The sequence below is a fragment of the Castor canadensis genome, chromosome 5 (assembly GCF_047511655.1).
Source record: "Castor canadensis chromosome 5, mCasCan1.hap1v2, whole genome shotgun sequence".
Lineage (NCBI taxonomy): Eukaryota > Metazoa > Chordata > Mammalia > Rodentia > Castoridae > Castor > Castor canadensis.
In genome coordinates this window covers 79,779,047-79,801,723 of record NC_133390.1, presented here as the reverse complement: position 1 = coordinate 79,801,723, position 22,677 = coordinate 79,779,047, and the positions used below count along the sequence as shown (strand labels likewise).

Genomic DNA, 22,677 nt, shown 5'->3' with positions numbered 1-22,677 from the left:
CTAATTCAACAATCCTGTGAGGAAAATTGATGTTCAGTACATGTTTGTTGAATAAGCCAGGTTTTGTAACTATCCTGGAAAGCAAACCATAGTTTGTAAGTGATTTACTGAATTTCAAATAGCCAGTTTATCAAAGAACTTCTGGAACACAATATGCATATAAATTGGGGATTACCTGTTTATTCACATATGTGCCTACAAATATATAGCAGTAAAGACGGAGAAGTGTGATCTTGTTATTGCTGTTATTTTTATTACTGTTATTATTAGATTTATTTAAAGACCTGAGTTTTAAAATATGGCAAACCATCTTAACTTTTATTACTGAATTAATTCACTTCCTCCTTGTTATAATTGGATATTTCCAATTTCATGTTATAGAGACACTTATGACAATGAAGACAATTTCAACTTTTCCCTGAGTGTTAGAGGAACCACTTTTTGAGTATTGAGTATTTCATATTTTACATTTATGGGAACTATTGAAATACTCTCAACTGCCAGTTGGCAGAATGTATGTCATTCTGGTTATCAGTGCACAAAAAGATGGCTGACCTTATTCCCATTGTGATCATTCATTCAAATTGATATATCACCTGCACTTCTTACATTTAGTGTGAAATTAATCAGAATTGGTCTGACATTATTTGTGAATATATTTCAGAAAATAGGAAACTCTTTACTTTTTTTCTGACAAAGTGCCAATCAGAAAAGAACATTACTGAAAAAGTGCCAGTGAAGACCTTCTTGTTGGCATAGCATATATTGTTGGAAAAGTAGCCAAAGGTATATGTAATAGATGTTGTTTTTAAAATGCTTGCTTCAATTTAACTTGAAAACTTAGATTGATTCTTTATCTCTGTCCTTTCCCTGTAGTATGATTTTTAACTTTTGGTATGACATTAGAACCATATTTCCCTTCAGAGGTGTACACTTGTAATTCTATACATGCATAATAGATACATTTTACATATAGTTATTTGAGGACCCAAGATTTATTTTTTTAATTTGAAGCTAAATTCAAGTAAAAATCTGTGAATCTTTGAGTAGGATCAGGCCAAATGGATCACTCAGTGTATATTTTGATAGAACTTAATTCATATCTCATTTGTGGTACTGTAGTGATTATACTTTTCTCTTCTGTACTAGATAGTGAGTTCTTTTTCTTTACTTGAATACCAAATGCACAGCACATGATTGTACCTATATATGTTGCATTAGGAATTGCTTAAATAATTGAATGACTTTAACTGGGCCATATAATTCCATGAGAATAAGTGCCATTTCTGTTTTTTACTTGCTGTTATGTGTTCAGCTCCTAGCAATGCCTAACACATAGGTGAGACTTAGTAAATATTTATAAATATTGAATGACTTAGTTCTGTTCATTGGAAGTGACTGGCTTATGGAACTCTGCTGAGATTTCATGACATAATATAAAGTATTCTTTACCAATATAATCTTGGATGAAAAAACTTGGTAGCCATTTCTGACTATTTAGATCTTGTATCTTAGTTACATTTTTTGTATTACTATCCCTAATTTCCCTACCTGTCCTATGATCCACCACTCCATGTCTTTATTCCGTATACTCACTACCATTTTCATATTCCCTGAGCTCTCAACCCCAAGTCTCCTGTGTTTGCTTCTTTCATATGTTTTTGATCATGCAATATTTAGTTCTGTGTGCCTCAAATATTGGTCATGTTTCCTGTCATGTTGATATAGTACTAATCTATCACCCACTGGCTCTGGAAGGAGCTATTGCTCTAGAGGAGAAGAAGCAATACCTGAGACAAAACATTATAATGATGCAATTTAAATAGTAACATGAAGGAGAAAATATTAGGAAAGTACAGGTGAGTTCTTCACTCTTTCCTGTGCCTGGATTGTTTCTCTCCCATGCCTTTTCTTCTCCCCAGTAACTAATAATACTCTGCTTATCTTTTAAGATATAGCTCAAGTCTTCCCTCTACATTAAGTTTTTCTAAATGTTTGCTGTTTGATATTCTTCATACACTCTCCTGCCCCAATATGCCTTCCATTTTTGTATTTGTGGCACTCTTTTACTGACTGATTTTTTTACTTTAGACTGAATGCCTATAGGGTAGGAACCATGTGTTTTCCACTTTTGTGCTTTCACACAGTTCATTATATGATGTAGGTTTGTTGAATGGAAATACTTGAATTTACTTCATCGTGACATTTCCTCTACTTTCCCCTCCTCTCACACTTCATTTCCACTCAAGGATCTCAATGTCATTTCTTGTACCATTCCTTACATTTATGTTGTGGTTGGTTGTCATGGAAACCATTGTGTGGTTGAAAAGTTGCTCTTCTATTTAACTTCTCTCTTTTTAATTCAAAATGAGGAACTGATGGGTCAATGAGAAGAACTATTTGTGTTCTAGTCAGAGAGGTGTTTGCTTCATTGTAAAAATTCACTTACCGTTAACTCATTTCTTGTTTTCAGAAAAAATGTTTTCTATTCATTGGAGTATCCAAATCTTTGTTCCTGTCCATTTTCTTCTGGGTTCAAAAGAAATGACTCTGAAATCATTATAAAATTTGCTTTTCAGGATAACTTCTATTATATTTAAAAATATTTTGTGTGTCTTAGTGACATGTGCTGAAGGGTCTAGAGATGCTGCTGCTTCTTACAAGAAAAAAAGAGAGAGCTAACCAGATGGTACAGGTTAAAATTAATGTGCATTTACTATTTAACAATGTCCTTACAGTGCACACCCTGAACATATGCACATTGAAAATGTAAAATATTGCCTTTATTTCCTAAAATTCTATAGGGCTAATAGTTCTGAAACAGCTATAAAAAGTCTCTTATAGCACATTCTTAAAAGTGATATTAACAAGTTCAGTAATAATACATGACTTCTCATCCTGAAAGATATGCTTTTCCAGTTTACACTGATTGCAGGAATTGATGTAAGTGACAGAGCCACATCACACTATGACATTGGGGATGGCTCTAGACCTGGCATAGGTACAGGGCCACCATTTAGGATGAGGACTAAATATCATATGGGATTAAAAGCAAAGGCTTTGAAGCTGGGTGTGGCAGCTCACACCTGTGGTCCTAGCTGCTCTAGAGGTGGAGATTGGAAAGATCTGGGTTCAAGGACAGCCCCAGGCAAAAAGTTCATGAAACACCATCTCAACAGTAAAAAGCTGGGCATGATGGTGCCTGTCATTCCAGCCAGGCAGCAAGCATAAATACAGGACTCAGACCCCCAAAATAACCAAATCAAAAAGGGCTGGGAGCATGCCTCAAATAGTAGAGCCCTTGCTTTGCAAGTGCAAGGCCCTGAGTTAAAACACAAGTACCACCATTTTTAAAAAAAAAAAAATTAGAAACAATGACTTTGACATAATTACATTTAGGTTCATGATTTTAAAAAGCAGATCTAGATTTAAATTCCAGTTTTGCCATTACCAAGTATTATGACATTGACAGTAAGCCTTTATAGGACTTTGTTTCCTCATCTATAAATCAGGCATAAAAGCATTATGAATTTTATCAGTTTGGGATAAGAATCAGATAAGATAATAGAGTAAAGTGTATAATTTTTACAGCTAAGGAGAGGTGTTCATTCTTAGTTAAGAAGCCAGTGAAAGACTCAGGTGTCAGAAAACTGAGTTTCAGCTCTGTTCTGTGCTATCTAGGTAGGAAATCTCTTTATCAGTCTGTCTCATTTTTTTATTCTGTAAAACTAGAGCATATTCAGTCTGATCTGTCTACTTCACAGGGATTTAAGAACAGCTAAGCTAACAAATGAGAGGGAAAATATCTTTGAACCATTTAAATGAAAGGTGCCACAAAAATCAAATAGAGTTCTGTAGACATTCTAAAGTCAATTTAAACCCAATCTGACATAAATTCATTATAACAGTATAGGCCTTTGTGTCTTTATATATTGTGATAACCTAAGGGTATTGAAATCTTCTGTTGATGTGACAAGTGTCCAGAGCACTGCTTATCCAAACAGCAGAAATTGCATTGAGAAAATACCTTCCCTAAGCTCTCAGCTTCCGTTGATCTTATTTAGGAAGCAAAAGTCTGGTGCTGTTCTTAAAAGACATATTTCCTGTGACAAAGAGTTACAAAATGTGCTTCTGAGGGTAACTGTCATATTTCAAAATACATGCTCCAGGAATTGAAGTAAGAAAATCTTAAGTGTATAAGAATTTAAAGTTAAATATGTGAAATACAGGAAATTGAACATGGAAGTCAGTAGTAGACTCCCAGAATATTAAACTTCTACAGGCCTCAGAGAAAACTTAATCCTTTTTGTCATTCATGAATTATTGATATCTAAAAAAAAAGCAAAGTGTTTTGAAAAGTAAATATTCAACATGGATTTTTGTCACAGATAATATATTGATTTTTTTTTGTACTAAAATAAAACAATATAGTTAGCTAGCCAACTGGTAAGTCTGAGAGATCCAAAAATAAAAATCTAGTTATTTTGTGTGAGGTTATGCAATCTCAAAATTTAAACATCAGCTGACTCAAAATATAATTTAGAAGCTGAAATAAACTCTTAGGTGCTGACAATGCCCATAAAAAAGCTTTCAATTTTTAGATTATGAGTCTATAATATGCAATTGTGAAAACAGGTTAAGATGGAGGAAAAACACAAAAATGTTTGACATGACCATGTAGCAATTCAACAGGCTGACCAAGAATGCTAAAATCAGATATCTAAATTGGAGTCTTAAATTTATCTGAGTGACTGGATTCCTAAATTAATTTAATCAGAAAAGAACTGCAGAAAAGTGAAAAAGAATTATTTTCTAATGTGAAGCTTGCAGTTGCTCAAATTTTCTTAGTGATTATTTCAAACTTTAATATTGCTTCACCATAAACATGGAATTCCAAGAATTTGAATACTGTATCCTGGTTCAGGAAGCCTATACTTTTGAAGTCCTATCTCAGTGTATAATTTTAATTTCTTTTTCCAGAAAAGCTAATGACATTTATATCATGTATTCTTTGCAGAAACATTGTCCAGACACTTATTAAAATTGTTCTGTAAAAAGTACAACATAGATTTTTTGCAAAACTAGATATGAAAGTCTGTGTGTTTGGATATTTTTCATGCAATATCAAAGTGGTAAACATAATTTTTCTTCTTCTAGGAATGTTCTGAAATATATAACTTTCATAATGTATTACCTGAAGGCAGAAACTTGAGTTTCCTCATTCCCCTGGTTTCAAATAATGGAAATTACACATGTGTTGTTACATATCCAGAAAATGGACATACCTTTCATCTTACCAGGACTCTAAGTGTAAAGGTGGTGGGTAAGCATGACTTCTCTGTCATTCACATATGCTAGTACACAAAGACAACAATCTTGTTCTGACTCTCTTTGTTTTTTGGAGGTATGGAGGTTTGAACTCAGGACCTTGGACTTGCTAGGCAGGTGCTCTATCACTAGAGCCATGCCTCTAGCACTTGTTCTGACTCTTAATAGTTTATTATACGCAAGCATGTAAACCCTATTGAAAAACAGATATTTTTTGTTTATTGCTTTATCCCCACGGCCTGTAGCAGTTCCTCATACATAGTAAGCACTCAATAACTATTGGCTGATTGAATGAGTATGAATAAGTGAAGTAAAGTATGTCAGAGAATGATAAGAGTAACAGATCTGTGTTCAAATTATCTTATTTCCCCCTTATTAAGCCATATGACTTTGGTCAAAGTTATGGTCTCCTAATCTGTACAGTGAAACTGAGACTTTCTAACATTTAGAATAACTTAGAATAGTAGAAATAATTTATACAAATGGTAATGCAGTCATAGGCAAGACTCAATGAATGATGTTGGTAATAATGTCAAAAAAGAAAACCAGTAATTTCTCATACTATTGTATAGTTGGTGTATGAGTGGGCTTTTTCCCCTAAATCAAGGTTTAACAAACTATGACCCATAATCCACGTACACCCAAGAACTCTTTGTATATCCCTGATCTAAGAATGCTTTTAATTTCTAAAAGGCCATAAGAAAAAACAAGAAAGACCCTGTTTCCAAAAACAAAAGAAATCACAGAAGAAAGTGTATTAGTTGGAATAATACCTTTCTACATGCTGAAACTGCTGTAGGTATGTGCTAGCACTGTATAACCATCATTATGCATTGAGAGAACAGAGGCTGAGAAATAGGAAACTAGAAAGGAAAATGGTTAGAAAGAATTGAGCCTCCTACCAAACCCATAAATCAAGAGAACTAACATCAGGATAAGTGCCTATAATGTTTAATATGATAACATATGGGAGTGATATTTTTCCATACTCCTTCTTTTACTAGATGAAAACATTGAATGCCAAAAACAGGAAACAACCTGTTTAGAGAGACTCCAGGAGTTTCTAGAAGGAGTAATTCTGAATCCCAGGTCTCTATTAGGGCTTTTTCTATTGGTCTGATGCCAGCTTCACTGTAAATCATATATTTAAAAATCCCAGTTTTAACAGTGCAAATAAAATCCAAATCAAACAAGTTTATAATCACTTCTCTTTCTCTGTTTACTTTTGCAAAAATGCTGAGTTGGCCATTAATTCAGGAAAAAAAGAAGAGTAAATTTGAAATCCAACATGAGTAGATTTTAGAAATCACATGAATTAATTATTTAAGCTTACATTCACCTCAACATTTGTTTCTAATGTATACACTTTAATGTATCCGTTTTTCAAAAGTTGTGAGCAGGTAGGTGTTCTTGATCACCCTGATTTGTAGATATAAAACTTGATGGACACAAACATGGGAGTAAGAGTAGCTCTTGACTAACTGTCAAGCAATACAAGTTCAATTTTTAAAGCTGCAAAACATTGAATATTTATTATATAATCACTGGTGGATGCCTTAATATATATTACCTCATTTTATTCTTCATAACAGAACTATAAGGCAAGTTTTATACATCTTGATTTTAGAGTTAAGAAAATTTGTTTTTCAAAGATTAAATAATACTTGGGTTCATAGGGTTCGTATATTACAAAATCAAGATTAGTACCTGGTCAGGAAATCTTTAAAATCCATGCTCTTAAATACTACACTAAAAAGCTCTTTCAAGGTATTTTTCTTCCAGTTTAGGAGGATAGATTATGATAAAGACTGGCAATCTCATAAATGAATATTTAGCTGATAATTCAGGAAGATTTATGTGGTGGCCCTAAACTTGTTATTTAAAACTTTCTACTTATCTATGCATTCATTTAGTACTTATTTAACCAAGTCTCATGCTAGAAATTGTGAGCATTTTGAGGAGAAATGTTTAGATAATAATCATGACCAATAACCATATATTGTAATTGAAATATATACTTCTTCAGGCCATATTTTGAATTAAAATAAAAAAAATTTGGCATATAAAAATAGGAAATACATAAGGAAATAATTAAGATATAGAAGCAATTAATTACAATGTAGCATGAGAGGTCAAGCTGATATAAATTTGGAAGTCAAGAGCACTGGTTAAACAATCAAAAACAATCCCTGCCTGAAACATGAAGGGAACTCAATATGTTTTGTTTGTTTCTTTGCAAAGGAAAAACTGTTTTTCTGTGCTCACAACACTTCTGTCACCAAACGTGTGCATTTTCCACACCAAGCAATTCTCCAATTCTCTGCAGACACCATCTGTGTTTCCTATAATTTAATTCAATTGGATACTAACTACCTCAAGTTAGCACAGACCCCACACATTAAGGGCTCAATTCCACAAGACTGATCCCCCTCCTCTCCCCCAGTTTACATGCCAGTTGAAGTGGTGGGTCCCCAGGTTACTCAAACTCCTGTCCCTTTCTTACAAATCCAGGGTTCCTATACCCTCCTCCTCAGGTCCTACGATTTCCTATAGTGACTCACAAATCTCAGGGAATCACTTTACTTATATTACTTCATTACAGTGAACTCAAATGTACAGCCACATAGTTACATAGAGCAGGTAGATGATGTGCTCAGCAGCCTAAAAGCTCTCCAGCTCTCACTCTTTAGGGTTTTATGGAAGTTCAATCACACAGGCATGACTGATTAAACCATTGGTCATTAGTGATTAATTCAATCGCAATCCCTTTCTTCCCCTCCCTTGGAGGAGAGGGATTGGGGCTGATAATTTCAGCCCTTTAATCTTGAGTTGGTCTTTCTGAAAGCTATGGACACTCACTCTGACCTTGTCTAGAGTACCCACAACCACCATTCATCTCAGTAGCATAAAAAAAAAAAACCAAATTCCTCACTTTAGAGATTCCTAGGGTCTTAGAAACTTTTGGGTCAGGAACTGGGAACTAAGATAAAAAGGATTGTCATATTATCCTTAACACTCAGGAAATTAAAAGGGTTTTAGGAGCTCTGTGTCAGGAACCAGTAACAATCAGTAACTGAGACCAAGTAGATGTTTCCTATTATGTCACACTTTGCTTGTTTTAAATGAAGTGCAGTAAATGAGTATATGTTCGACTACAGACACTCAAGAACTGACAAACAATGCTAGCAAGTTTGGCAAGGCATCCCAGGAGACATTTGAATAAAGCAAATTATTTAACATCATTTCTTTTTTATTTTTGGTCACAGGTTCTCCAAAAGATGCAATACCACCCCAGATCTATTCACCCAATGATCGTGTGGTCTATGAGAAAGAACCAGGTAATTATAGCTCAGCCTCTGAATTACAGTTAGATTCTCTTAATTACAAGAAATAAAGTGTCACTTAAGTTAACACAAAACAGTAAAGAGCTATTGTAAAGGAGTACATGAATGTAAACTAAAATGTTTTCAGATACCAAGGCATCTGGGGACCAACTGCTTCATCAGTTTCAGGGCAGCTCAGGGATTCTCTACTTCTCTCCAGAGTCTGCTCCCATTTTCTTCTGCTAGCAGTCTTATCTGCTTATTAGTGATTTCTGTTTGATGAAAACTTGATTTTGCATAGGGATTTTGTTTGTTGAAGCTACGTCATGAGAACACGACATCCTTTAAGCTTTTGCTCTGCTATGAAAGCTCAGAGGGTGGAGCAGGACCGTGAGTATTACAGATTAAAATGACAGCTGTACTAAACCTGGATTCAGAACACTATCAAATGTTTGCTATGCCACTTTGGGTCTCCTATTTTCATAATTTTGTCATTCTAGAGAGATCGTTATGACTGATCAAATAAGAGATAATTCTTTTGACTCAAAGCTTCCCACAGTTAAGTTAATAGAAAACTGTAGAAAATTTTAACATTTTCTAATTATATCCTTTACAATAAAGTCATCCAAGACCCAATGAGAGATATAAAAGAACATTTGTTTTAAAATGAACTAAAAACAATGGAGTCTTTGATCAACATAGGTGAAGAACAATATGAAGAAGAAAACATTTAGATTATCTTTCAAATATGATTTGACTTGTAAAAAGTAGAGAACATAATAAAGGGACCTCCCAACCTCAAATGAGCTGAATTTCCTAGAATTAGCTCTGGTTTTAGATAGTAATATGAACATTCTTCTGTCAGAGTAAATTCTAATTAATCACATAAATATTTTTTATCTACTTACTGTATCATGCTTCAAGAACAATCCTGAATTCATGTTCACTTTATCATCCTAAGTGAAATATTGATATAAAAACTAGAGGGAAAAAGGCATAAGAGCCACAAACTGGAGTGGATAGTAGACCATAACCACTGGTCAGATGAACCTAAGTTCAAATTAGAGTGCCAGTGTAATTTATCCTCCAAACTAAACACTTGAGCATAAAAGCAGTCAATATCAATAGCTAACCAGGAAAACAGGCATGAAATAAAACTGTTCTGAGCAAACTGGTATAACAGATCCAGTCTAGTTCAAATTCTCGCCTACTAATTAACAGCTTGACCTAAAAGTGTCCTTTAACACCCATGAATTTTTCCCTCTGTAAAACATGGGTTTAAGATGTGCCTCATAATGTTTGTCTAAGAATAAATAAGAACAGGGAAAAAATTTTAATAGGTTAAATAAAAACATTAATGTACCAGTATCAATATTTATAACAGTCACTTGTACCAAGTTCTCAGTGAGTGCATTGCACCTATTATCACTGATGTCCCTGCAGGGCATCTCCCTGACCTCATGTTCTAGCTCAGAAATACAGCTTAGAATTGGTATTTTGAAATTGTTATTGAATGCACCCGAAGAGCTTGAACGTTTCAGTATGAAGACTCCTTGTGCAGTTCTCTGAGCAATAGTGTCACTCCATCTTCTACGACAAGGACACAAGAACTGGGGAACAATTTCCTTTGCTTATGAGAGAAATAACAATTGGGAGGAGTGATCTGTGGAGTTTTAGGGCTAAAATGGTTGTCAGAGCTTTTTTAAACAAATTCTGCCATTTTAGAGCATATTGAGATTGTATTTAAAAAATGGCCATTCTGGTAATTTCATATTAGGTCGCTGGCCTTCTTTTCTTGCTTTTGTATTTTTTGTTTATCTGTATGTTTGATTTTGGAATGAATTATAGTTCATTACCTTATGATACTCCTTTAGAGAATTAGTGTAATATAATCACGTGAAAGTTATAAGTTGATGGGTTATCATGAGTTTTAACTTGTTTTTTTTCTTAATTATTTTTAGGAGAGGAGCTACTCATCCCCTGTAAAGTCTATTTTAGTTTCATAATGGACTCCCACAATGAGATTTGGTGGACCATTGATGGGAAAAAGCCTGATGACATCCCTATTGACATAACCATTAATGAAAGGTATCATGTGAGCATGAAAGGGATGAGTAATTGCTGTCTCTCAGTCTAAGGCCCTTTGATGTACACTAATCAATGAACATAAAATTCCCTTTTTTGCCTGAAAATTAGCAAGATTTTCAAATCTTTGAAGGCTGCATCCCAAAGCGGGGTCATAGAGAAGGGCCGCATGTTGCCCACAACTGTTAAAGGATTGAATGACAATGTCCTGAGGCTGGGCAGCTTCACCAGGTTTCCCACACGGCTCCTGGACTATGTGTTTATGTATTGGTGCTTCGGGTAATTATGTTTAGTTTTCACTTTATAGTAAGCACATATTTCCTATCTTCCTCTTTCTGAAGTACTTGATAACTATTTTTTAAATATTGATTAAATACATTTATGTTCTTTTAACTTTATTTTTTAAGTAAATGGGTAATAATACCACTCACTCTTAAAATAATAACCCAGCTCATTTTATTCTTAAATAAAACTGATTTTTAAGGATAGTGACAAAAGGGAAAGTATGGGCCTTTGAACACAGAAAATTTACCTGTAAATGAAACATAAATTGCCAAAGAGCAATTCGTTCAACAAATCAATCAACTATGTGACAAAATAGTTCTAAGACTTTTATCATAGACTTGAAGCTACTTACTTGAGTCTCCATATTTCAAAAGCTATTTCTTTTCTAAGTTCAGGTTTTTTGCAGAAATTACAAAATGTCTACTTTGCATCAGGTTCTTACCCTCAAGAGGTAGATTCTGTAGAGGCAATAATAATAGAGTAGACATGTAAATATAATGTGATAAATACAGTGAATGGGAAGGATTGGATGTTGCAGGAGGAATTAATAGGGGATTCTAGCAGTTTTGGGAGATTAAGCAATGCTTCTCAGATGGCATAGCATCAAAATCAAAATGTGAAGGATGAGTAGAAATAAGATAGATTATAAAATGGAAAGATTGTTCCAGATGAAAGGAATATGATGTGCAAAGGCCTAGAGATTAGAGAAGCAGAGTATATTGAAAAGCACAAAAGATGCATCCTGAAACGGAATTATTTTTTTTACAGAAGAAATTGCTGAAAAATGTGGCTGGAAACTACAAGGAGAGTTTTTGATCATTTCGGGAATTCCAAACATTCCCATCTTCATAATAATAATGAATGAATAAATGTTCCTTGTTGTAATTGAGACATAATCTCAGTGTTCAGGAGAGCAGGGGAGTTAAACTCAGGCTAAGTCAATCAAGCCCTTTCACCAAATTTTTATGACTGACAGTAAGCCTAATCCAAAGGACAATGTGGATGACAGTCAGCTGTAGGAAAGGTATATATTTTTTTCCTCTTTGAGCAAAGTAGTTCAAATGGTGTTAAACCTTGATGTTAGACCCAAAGCACTTGATTTTTGTCTCACTGTGACTTGGGCATATTTATTTTCACAAAGTTTTCTTACTTTGAGCAGTTTCTTCTCTTTATATGTTAGATTTAACTATGAGATTTCAGCATTTTGACCAAACTATTCTACCTATGTTCAGAATCCAAGTTTTGGAATCACTCTACTGCAGCAACTATTACTGTGGGATAGTAATACTAGTGAACATTTACCACGCATCGTTCTACTATTTGTGCATTACAGTATTCAGTCCTCAGAATATTTCAGTAAATTAACCTAATGTGTATAGCAGTAAATGGTAAAACCTGAATTGAAATCAAATGGGCCTGCTCCCAGAAGATTCTTTTCGAACAGATTCAGCATCCTACCTCAGGGGTATGAGCAAAGGAGCCGTTTTGCTTTGAAGAGAGAGCGGAGTAAAAAGTCAACATTGGAATTTGAGCTGGCGTTAGGATAGTGCGCGGCATAGATGGAAAAAGCGAATACTGATACCTTGTTCTCCTTTTGTAACTGTGGCTTCTCAACATTCTGTCTGCCCTGGCCTAGGGCCCTGTGTTTGCTCACTTGTCTGATTTGCACGTAGTGCGTGGCCCGCGAGTCTCACAAATGCTGTGATTTTCTTTTCCCCATGTTTAGTGTAAGTTATTCTAAAACGGAAGATGAAACAAGAGTTCAGATTTTGAGCATCAAGAAAGTTACCCTCGAGGATCTCAGGCGCAACTATGTCTGTCATGCTAGAAATGCTAAAGGAGAAGTTGACAAAGCGGCCAAGGTGAAACAGAAAGGTAATGGATGTGCTCAGCGGATGAATCTGTGAGCGCCAAATGTAACATGGTGGTGAATAAGAGAAAGAGAGAGATGGAGGAGAGAGCTCCTGCGTCTAGCACAGCCTCTGACTCAGTAATGAATCAAAGTTAAATGAAGAATCTTAGAAGATTTCCATTTATGTGAACATCCTCATAATATTATTGCTGATAGTATTATTACCTTTGTGCTCAACTGTTGCTAAAAGTTCAGTAGGATTGTAATAATGAAGCACCGTTTTTATCTGTATGATCATTAAAAATGAAAAGATAATATTCAAAGCTACAGAAAATATAGTAAGGCTGATAGTCACATAAAGAGTGCATTATAAAGACACTTTCAGAAAGTTCTGATGGCAGAGTTCAGAAGTCATGAAAATGACCATACCATATGACCTAATACTTTTGGAATTTTTCCAGAAGATTTATGTGTGTATCATCAGTAGTCTTAGAAGTAGCTATACTAATGAAACATAAATAGCAACTGTCTAATTGTGCACATAGGTAAGCAAGGTAGAGAATATTGAATCTCAGAAAAAATGTAATTCTAAAGTTATAATTTTAAATGCTATTATCAGTTTTCAAGTAGTTTTATAATGTCCACAAGCCATAATTGCTAAAATAAAATTATTGAAAATATAATTTTAAATGATATCTATGTTAATATTACCATATTTTCTATAATGAATAAACTGAAAAAAACATTGTTGTGTGAGCTGTTGCTCCTGAAGCAGATGATCTGAAGTCCTCTGTGTGTCTCTCGGCTGAAACAGAATCTCAGTCTCTACTACAATGTTTTTCAGTGGTTTTGAGAAAAGAAACAATGACATCTCACAGGCAGTCAGGTCATTCAGAAATTTCCTGGATACTAGTATTTGATAGAGCTTTCATATTTATATCAAAAGTGAAAAAACCAGCTTATAATTGTTATGTTTCAACGGGGCCTGATCTCTTTTGTAAAGGTGATAGACAATCAGGAAGTGCTGGAACATGTTATTACAAATGAGAAAGACAGGAGTGTGGCCTGAAGTGTCTATGGCTCTTATGGAGTGTGAGTGGATTTGTTCAGGATAACTTTGCTCGTCAGAAGCCACTGTAAAGCCTGAAGTACATACTGTAGGTGCTTCTCAGTGTTAGTTCCTAAAAGCACTGCTAAGAATCATTATGACACTGCAGTGCATTATTTGTACTCTAGAGTTGGTTTGTTGACACCCTGGTTTCTTTGCATCCTAACTGTGATTTTGAAAAAGTCATGGATTCTCTCTGAGACTCAATTTCTTTTATCTTTAAAATAGGCAACAATAATACTAATACCTTGTTGGGTTACTTAAAAGTGTTCAGAAAAGGTACTGGCATAAATTCATCTTATGCCAAATGCTGAATAAATGTTAGTTCTCACTGTTTGAACAAGGTTTTAATAGGTATTATTTGACAAAGACTTCTATAGTCAAATAAATATCATTACAGTTTAGGTTAAACAAAATCAATAAAATTAATTTAGTTCAGGACCTTAAAGCGTTAAACAATATAAGATTTCATATGAGTATTTTCAGAGGGTTGAATTATTAGACAGAGTATTTTCAAATATACCTGACTCTTAATTTCTTAAATGTGGAACATTTTGTGGGGTTCTTCTGAGGCATGTATTCTGGTGATCAGTTATGGTGAATGACATAAATTAGTGACTTATTGTCAAAGGATAGGCTCAAAACATCCAAGTGAAATAACATTTTATGAAGGAGTGAAACACAAGTCTGAGCCATGTGAGTAGTTACCTTAGAACAAAGCCTCTGCTCTGAAATCAGTGCGGGCAGCACTAAGACGGGAAGGGCACTGGGACTCACTGAGCAGATGGTCTGTCCTCAAGGATGGTCAGATAATAATCTAGTCAGATCTGTGTATGTCCAGTGGGACCAGAGGAGCTGTGAATTTGTTTATTTAGCTTCTGTTTTGAGCCAGCTAATACTGAAGTTTAGAGGTGATATCTGAGCTCAAATTCATGCAATATGTGCGTAAGTCCTTCTCTAAATTCATCAACAAAACTTTCTATGTACTTCATCAAAAAAATTACAGGAAGGACTGGTGGTGTGGCTCAAGTGGTAGAGTGCTTTTCTAGTATGCACAAGGCCCTGGGTTTAATGCCCAACACTGCAAAAATAAATAAAAAGTAAGATAAAATAATGGTGATTTTATTTTAAAAAAAACACAGGAAGATGCTAAGATCTGGAATGAGACAAATTCACCAAAGTAAATTTTATTGACAACAGTATTTCATCCAGTCAGGAAAAGCGAAGTATTAAATAAGAAGGAGCTAATGTGAACATGTGAAATATGCAGTGAAACAGGAGAGTGGCTGGGAATAGGGAGAGGTGTATGTTTAACTTTATAAGGAGCTGCCAAACCTGCTTCCCAGAAGGTTGTACCATTTTAAAATTTCACTGTCATTGTGCAGAAATTTCCAGTGCTGTCCTTCCTCACAAAGGAGTTAGCAAAAGTTAAAATTTTAGCCATACTAGAAAATACATAGTGGCATCACATTGTGTTTTTAACTTGCATTTCTCAGGCAGTAATGAAGTTGGACATTTTTATGACCTTATCGATCATAGTTCTCTAATTGTCAGTCACTTACTTACTTTTTCTTCTTTTTTTTTTTTTGTAATTGAACTCAGGGCACTGTACACTGTAGGAAAATGCTCCACCACTGAGCTACCTCCCCTTGGCTTTTTGAGACAGGGTCTCATTAGGTTGCCTAGGCTGGCCTTGAACTGAAGATCTTCTTTCCTTTCTGTCCTGAGTGCTGGGACTGCAGATGTGTACCCCCACCCCTGGCAGGTCATTTGTTTTTAATTTCATGTTTTATAAGGTACACACACAACTCTGATTGTTGTTCTTTGTCAACTATAAGATGTGTGAATATTTTTGCAGTTTATGAATTCATTTTTTGGAAATGCAGAAGTTTTTAAGATTTTGGAAGTTCATTTTATCAGTTTCTTCTTTGCTGGTTCATTCTTTCCATATCCTACATTACCAATCTTTGCCTGCTTTCCATAGACTGTCACTCATCTTTGCCTGTGTTCAATTAGAAAGGTCTACTGGTGTTTTATTACAATTTCCTCTTATAGTCAGACCTATAATGTATTTCAAGTTATTTTTATGGTGTGAGATATGGCTTAAAGTTTGATATTTTGCTTTATTTTTCCAGACAGCCAGTTATTGCAGCATCATATTGAAAAGATATTTCACTCTTCCCTTGAAAACTTTCTGAAAAAACCAGTTGTCTCTATGAACGTGATCTGTTTCTGCCGTCCCTACTTTGTTATGTTAACCTGTTTGCCTATCTTTAGTAAGATATTGCTTTATTTTAACATAGTTTTAAAGTAAGTTATGAAATTAAATACTATATGACCTCTTCCTCTTTTTCCAAGATGATTTGATTCTTCTAGAGAACATAAATTTTTATATAGCTTTTAATATCAGTTTGTGTCTGTGTTCAATTTATGTCAACTTGTGGAGAACTGAAGATTTAACAATATGCATTCACATCAACGAAGATGATATGTCTCTACATTTATTTGTGTTTTTATTAATTTTTCAGCAATTTTTAAAAAGATTTGAGTGTATAGGTCTTAAATGCGTATTATCAAATTTACTACTAAATATTTAATTTTCATTCTATTGAAATATTTTTAAATTTCACTTTCTAGTTGCTCACTAATAAACAAAAATGTGTAATTAATTGATTTTAATATGTTGATCTTGATATTTTGACCTTCCCAAATTCACTAATTAAATAGTATTTTTATTTGTTTTCCTTTTTGGATTCCTATGAATTTTCTATACACTTAAACTTGTTACCCATAAATAAATAGATCTGTACTTCTTCCTTTCCAAACTTTACACCTTTGATTATTTTTATTGTCTGTTTCTCTCTTTGGGGCTTCCAGTGCAATGATGGAAGTTACAAAAACAGCCATCTTTGAATTATTCCCAAATGTTCCCAAATATCCTGTTTTTATTATATGTAATGTTATTTGTAGGTTTTTCTGTAAATGACCTCTCTCTGCATTAGGCACTAACTTTCTGGTTTTGATTTGCTGAGACTTCCTCCTTCCTTCCCTCCTCTCCCTCCTTCCTTCTTTTTTTTTCCTTTCTTCCTTCCTTGTATAAGTGGGTTGAGTTTTGTTAAATCCTTACCTCTACCTATTGAGCAGTTCTTCAGATTTTTATTTTTCTGATCCATCAATGTGACATTTTATAGTGATTGATTTTGAAATGATCATCCGGTCTTGCATTCTTAGAATAAAACTCCAATAAATCAAGAATTTATTGACTTTTTATGTATACTTGATTTGCTGTACTTGATTTGCTATTGTTTTGTGTTAAGATTTTTGCTCCTGTTAAGGATGTTGTGAGGGTTTTTGGCTTACAATTTTCTTGCTTATGTGTTTGACTAATGTTGGTTATGCTAGGTTCATGATATAAGTTGGACAATGGTCCCTCTTCTGCTCTTATCTGAAAGCCAGGGTGTAAAATTAGTTTTATTTCTGCTTCAGATTTTAAAAGTTTACTCGTTTAGCTCTTTGGGCCTGGTGTTTTCTTTTTGAAAAGTTTTAATTATCAATTCAGTTTTTTAGAAGTGATTCAGATTTTGTTTTTTCTTGTGACAGTTTGGAAATTTCTCTGTTGAGGATTTTTTTTTTCTGATTCATCTAAGTTGTTACATTATTGTTATCTTTTTTCTTGCATCATTTCTTTATTATTCTTTTAATGTCTGCAGAATACTTGATGATGTTCCACTGCCATTCTTGATATTAGTAAATTTGTATTTCCATTCCCTTTGTTCTTTACTTTGCATTTAACATGCTCTTTTTCCATCATCCCAAAATGAAAACTGAGTTCACTGATTTTATGTAATTCTTTTTCCCAATATAAGTATTCAGAGCTATGAATTTCTCTCATGGAATTAGTCTTAAAATTCAAGAAATATTACATTTTTTGCCATGTAATTGGAGATATTTTCCATTTTTCTTTTATTTTCTTGTGACTCATGGATTATTTAGAAATATGCTACTTAATTTATTCATGTGTGGATATTTTTCATCTTTTCATTAAGTGTGGAAATTCATTTTAATTTTAAAATTGATTTTATGTTCACTCTTGAGAAAAATCATTTGTGATATATTATAGTGTTATTTAAGTTTAAACAAACAAAAAAAAAACAGTGGACATAAAAGTTAGGGAAAAGGCTTCTCTAACTTAGAACCACCTGAGAAAACTGTACAGTAGAGGGAGAAGAACATGAATTTTAGTCTAGACAGACCTAGTCTCTGTCTCTGGTTCTGACTATGGACATCAACTACTCCAAGCCACCTTTTGCTCATCATTCAGGAATCATCTTCCAGTGTGTCAGTGAGGAGTGAAGGCCTGAGTAACAAGTTGCTTTACATGGTGCTTCTTACTTGATTCTAATTTCTGTATTTAATTCTGTTGTGACCAAAACCAAACTCTATAATTTCATTCATTTAAAGCATATTGGTACTTTTGTTTATGTTCTTAAATATTGCCTGTCATAGGGAATATTTCACAGGCACTTCACAAGGCTATATGTCCTTTAGTTTTGTGGTGTGCTGTTCTCTGTCACCTAAATCAGTTGGCATCAGTGTCGTTCAAGCCTTCTGTCTTCTTACTGACTTTTTTCAACCTACTTAGTCACTCAGTTATTGAGAGAGGTGTTGAACTCTTTATTTGTAAAATGGATTTTCCCAGTTGCTCTTATTTCTATACTTTAGAACCATGTTTTTAGGCATACACATATTTTAGATTGATATATCTTTTCTGATGGGTTGACTCTTAAATTATAAAATGTTTGTATATTTTTCCTGCAATATTGTTCATCTAATATTAACTTAGCACTCACTTTTCTTACAATTAGTGTTTTCATGATACATATTTTTCACTTCTTTATCAATGTCTTTATATTTAACGTATATCTTATATATAGCGTATGATTGGGTCTTGGATTTTTAATCTAATCTGATATTTTCTGCCTTTTGATTTTAATATTTAATTCATTTATCTTTAATATAACTATTTAGTGGTTTTCATCCTGCCATCTTGTGTCTGTTGTCTACCTGTTTTATCTATTCTTTATTTTATTCTATTTTCCTACCTTCTTTTAAACTAATTGGTAATTTCCTAGTATTCTACTTTATCAAACTGTTTTCCCTATTGGCTCTACCTCTTTGGTTTTTTATTGTTTTTAGGGTTTTTTTCTTCTAGAATTTACAATAATTATTTTGAACTTATTAGCTTATATTGAGTTAACCACTTTCTACATTTTTGTGAGAAACTGATGACATACTTCCATTTCTTCCCTCCTGACCCTTTTATTGTTATAATACAATTTATTCTTGCATATGTTATGAAGTACCACAAAACATTGTTTTTATTTTTGCTTTAAATCTTTTAATGAAGGTAACGGGGAGAAAAGATTTTTATTTGGATAGTTTTTCATTTCTCACACTATGCATTCTTGGTATCATTTTAGTCTGAAGAGTTGTGTTTTTTTTTGTTTTTGTTTAGGGGCAGTGCTGAGATTTGAACTCAGGGCCTCACACTTGATAGGCAGGTGCTCTCTAGTTTGAGCCACACTCCAGCCTTTTTTGATTTAGCTATTTTTCAAGTTGGGTCCCATGTTTTTTACCCTTTTGGGACCTCTTCCTATCTCTGGCCTCCTTTGCACCTGAATCATAGATATGAACCACTATCCTGGGCTTATTAATTGAGATGGGGTCTTGTTAACTTTTTGCATGGGCTCACATTCAACTACAATCCTTTTGAAAACCACCTCCTTTGCAGGAGAACAGTTTAATATTTCTGGTGGTACACATCTGCTGATGGTAAATCCTCTCTGATTTGTTTTAATTTAAAAAGTCTTATTTCATCTTAATTTTTATATAACAGTGCTTATTAAGAAAGTGTTCAAATGCATTGAAGATTTTGAAGAATTATACAGTCAGCATTCACATACCCTACCTAGATTCTAACATTAAAATTTTGCTGTCTTTGCTTCCCACCCATTAATTCATCTAATTTTTTGATGCCTTTCAAAGTAGCTGCAGACATTGGTAAAGTTATTGTCTAAATATTAAAGTATCCCATTATTGATGTTTTACTATTTATTTATAGTTTTCTTGGGTTTTTTTAGGTAAAACTTGAATACAGTAACAAAATGTGTAACTTGAGTGTACCATTTGATAATTTTTGAGAAATGCCTATAATGACATAACCTAATATTCCCTCAAGATGCAGAATATTATCATTACCATACAGATAACTCCCTGCTCCTTCTCTTTATTACTTAATCCCTGTTACTCCACCTCCCACATCCTTGGCAATATAAATGTTTTGAGTTTCCTTTCAGAACAGATTTTTTTTTTCTAGAACTTTACATACATGGACCCATCCAGGATGTACCACTGTATAAGAATAAGTGTTCTGGATGTCTGTCTTCACTTGTGGTGTTGTCATTCGTCTTAGTTTTAACCATCAGGGTGAGCATGAGATGGTTCCTCACTGTAGGTTTATTTTCATGTTCCTGGTAACTAAATATGAATGCTTGTTTATGTGCTTATTGTATACGCTAACATTTGTGATATGACTATTAAAATATTTTGTCCATTTTATCATTCAGTGGATTGTGTTTTTATTTTTGGATTGTAAAAGTTCTTTATCTCCCCTGGATATCAATCTTTTGTCAGAGACTTATTTTGCAACATGTTAGTCTGTTTTTTTACTGGTTCTTTCATGAACAGTGGTTATGACTTTTGATGAAATGTTGTTTATTAACTTTTTCTTTAGTGGTTATTGTTTTCTGTATCTCAAGAGAGCATTCAATACTTCAAATCATGAAGTTGTACCTTTCGTTTAGTTTATGATCCACATCTAAGTATTATTTTTAATGACTAATGTGAGCTAGTACTTGAAGTTAGTTCCCCTTTTTTGCAGTACTGAATTTGAACTTGGGGCCTAAACATTGAGCCACTTCATCAGCTCTTTTTTGTGATGAGTTTTTTTGAGATGAGTCTTGTGAAGTATTTGCCTGAGCTGGTTTTGAACCGTGATCTTCCTGATAACTGCCTCCTGAATAGCTAGGATTATAGGTGTAAGCCAGGGGCACCCAGCTAGTTACCTTTTTATACGGATATCCAGTGGTTCCAGAACAATTTATTGACAAAAACATTTTCCATACTATGCTGTTCTGGTGTTTTTGTTGATATTTTCACTGGATATGCAATTTGACATTGAAATAATTTCCTTTTTTTTTCTTTTTTCCTTTCAGCACTTTAAAGATGTCATTCATTCTCTTCTGACTAATATTATTTATGATGTGACTCAGTTTTTATTATGGTTCCATTTAGAAATGTTCCATTTCTTTTTCTTTTGGCAGATTTTTTAGATTTTGACTTCATCAGTTTTAAAAAATTAAATTATGATATCCTTAGGTGTGGCTTTGTTTCTATGTTATCTTATTTAGCATTATTAAACTTGGTTCTATAAATTTATATTTTTCATTTAAATCAAAAATTTGGGGCCATTATTTATTGGAATATGTCTCCTTGGCCTTCCCATTTTTTGTTTTAGTCCTCCAGTTAAATTTAGGATATACAACTCAGTATTTCCTCACAGGCACCTGAAGTTCTTGTTCATTTCATCCACTTTCATCCTTTTTTTCTATGTTTGGATTGTTTCTAGTGTCTACTGATCGTTTCTTTTGTGATGTCTGATTTGTAGCATTTTGATTTCAAAACTTTAGTTTTCAGTTTTTGAATTATAATTATAGCATTTTTCCCAGTACTAGTTCTATTTTTATTGGCTGATTTTTCTTCTGAGTGTTGATCACATTTTTTTTTGCTTTTTCTTCTATGCAGTATTTTTATCATCTGCTGGACATTATAAATATTATATCAATGAATGTTTGGGTTTTATAAGAGTGTTGAGTTTTTTTCTAGCAGGTTTATTTACATGAAAGCTTGCACTTGCATTTTTCTTTTTAAAATAGTATCTTGCTTATGTGTATTAGAGTAGTTTGAAATACCCTTTCCTGTAGGGCAAAAATTGGTCTACTTTTAAGTCACAGCCTCTCTGGCATCTCTGGATAGCTAAACAAAGTTTCCTTCCTCTGAGTAGTCTGAATTCAGTTGCCTCCTGCACTCTTAGGGTAGTTCAGGTCCTGGCAGCAACTTCCCTAACCTTGTAAAGTGTCACCCTAGATATGTACAGCAGTGTATTTGGCCAAAAGCAAAGATAATCCCATGCAGATTACTAGGAATCATTTTCTACACTCTTCTCTCTGATACTCAAGCCTATAAATTCATTCCAGCACTATGGACTTGAACTCTAATTTCTCTCTCTCTCTCCTTAGCGCAGTTGTCTTTTGACTTTCCCCTTTCTGTACTACAACCAAAAAATTGTGTTCAGACAAAAAGCCAGAATGATCATGGGATTAATCTTTTCTGAGTCCTATTTTCTCACATGACATTCCTACACTACCAGCTTTTCTGCTTTAAAAAATTGTTAATTTATCTATTAAAGAGGAAAACTAATCCAGTATCAATTGTCCTCTAAGTACAGAAGCTAAATTCCAAAATGTAGAAGTTTTAACATAGTATAATAGCCAAATTAATCAGGTCTGCAGGTCAAATGAGTCATGGGTCTCTGGTTTACCATCATTTAAATAAAGCATTCTCTGTTTGCAACTCAG

At 33.8% G+C, this 22,677-nt stretch overlaps 1 protein-coding gene across 7 annotated transcripts in view; it reads left to right on the top strand.

The window, feature by feature from the left end:
- The window catches only part of Il1rap (interleukin 1 receptor accessory protein), a 133,482-nt gene that overhangs the window by 89,851 nt on the left and 20,954 nt on the right, over positions 1-22,677 (top strand). For all 7 annotated transcript variants that reach the window (XM_074073526.1, XM_074073529.1, XM_074073530.1 and 4 more), the window contains exons 5-8: positions 5,158-5,323; positions 8,595-8,666; positions 10,613-10,739; positions 12,748-12,896. In XM_074073526.1, coding sequence (XP_073929627.1) covers positions 5,158-5,323; positions 8,595-8,666; positions 10,613-10,739; positions 12,748-12,896 — 514 coding nt within the window. The remainder of the gene's footprint in view (positions 1-5,157; positions 5,324-8,594; positions 8,667-10,612; positions 10,740-12,747; positions 12,897-22,677) is intronic.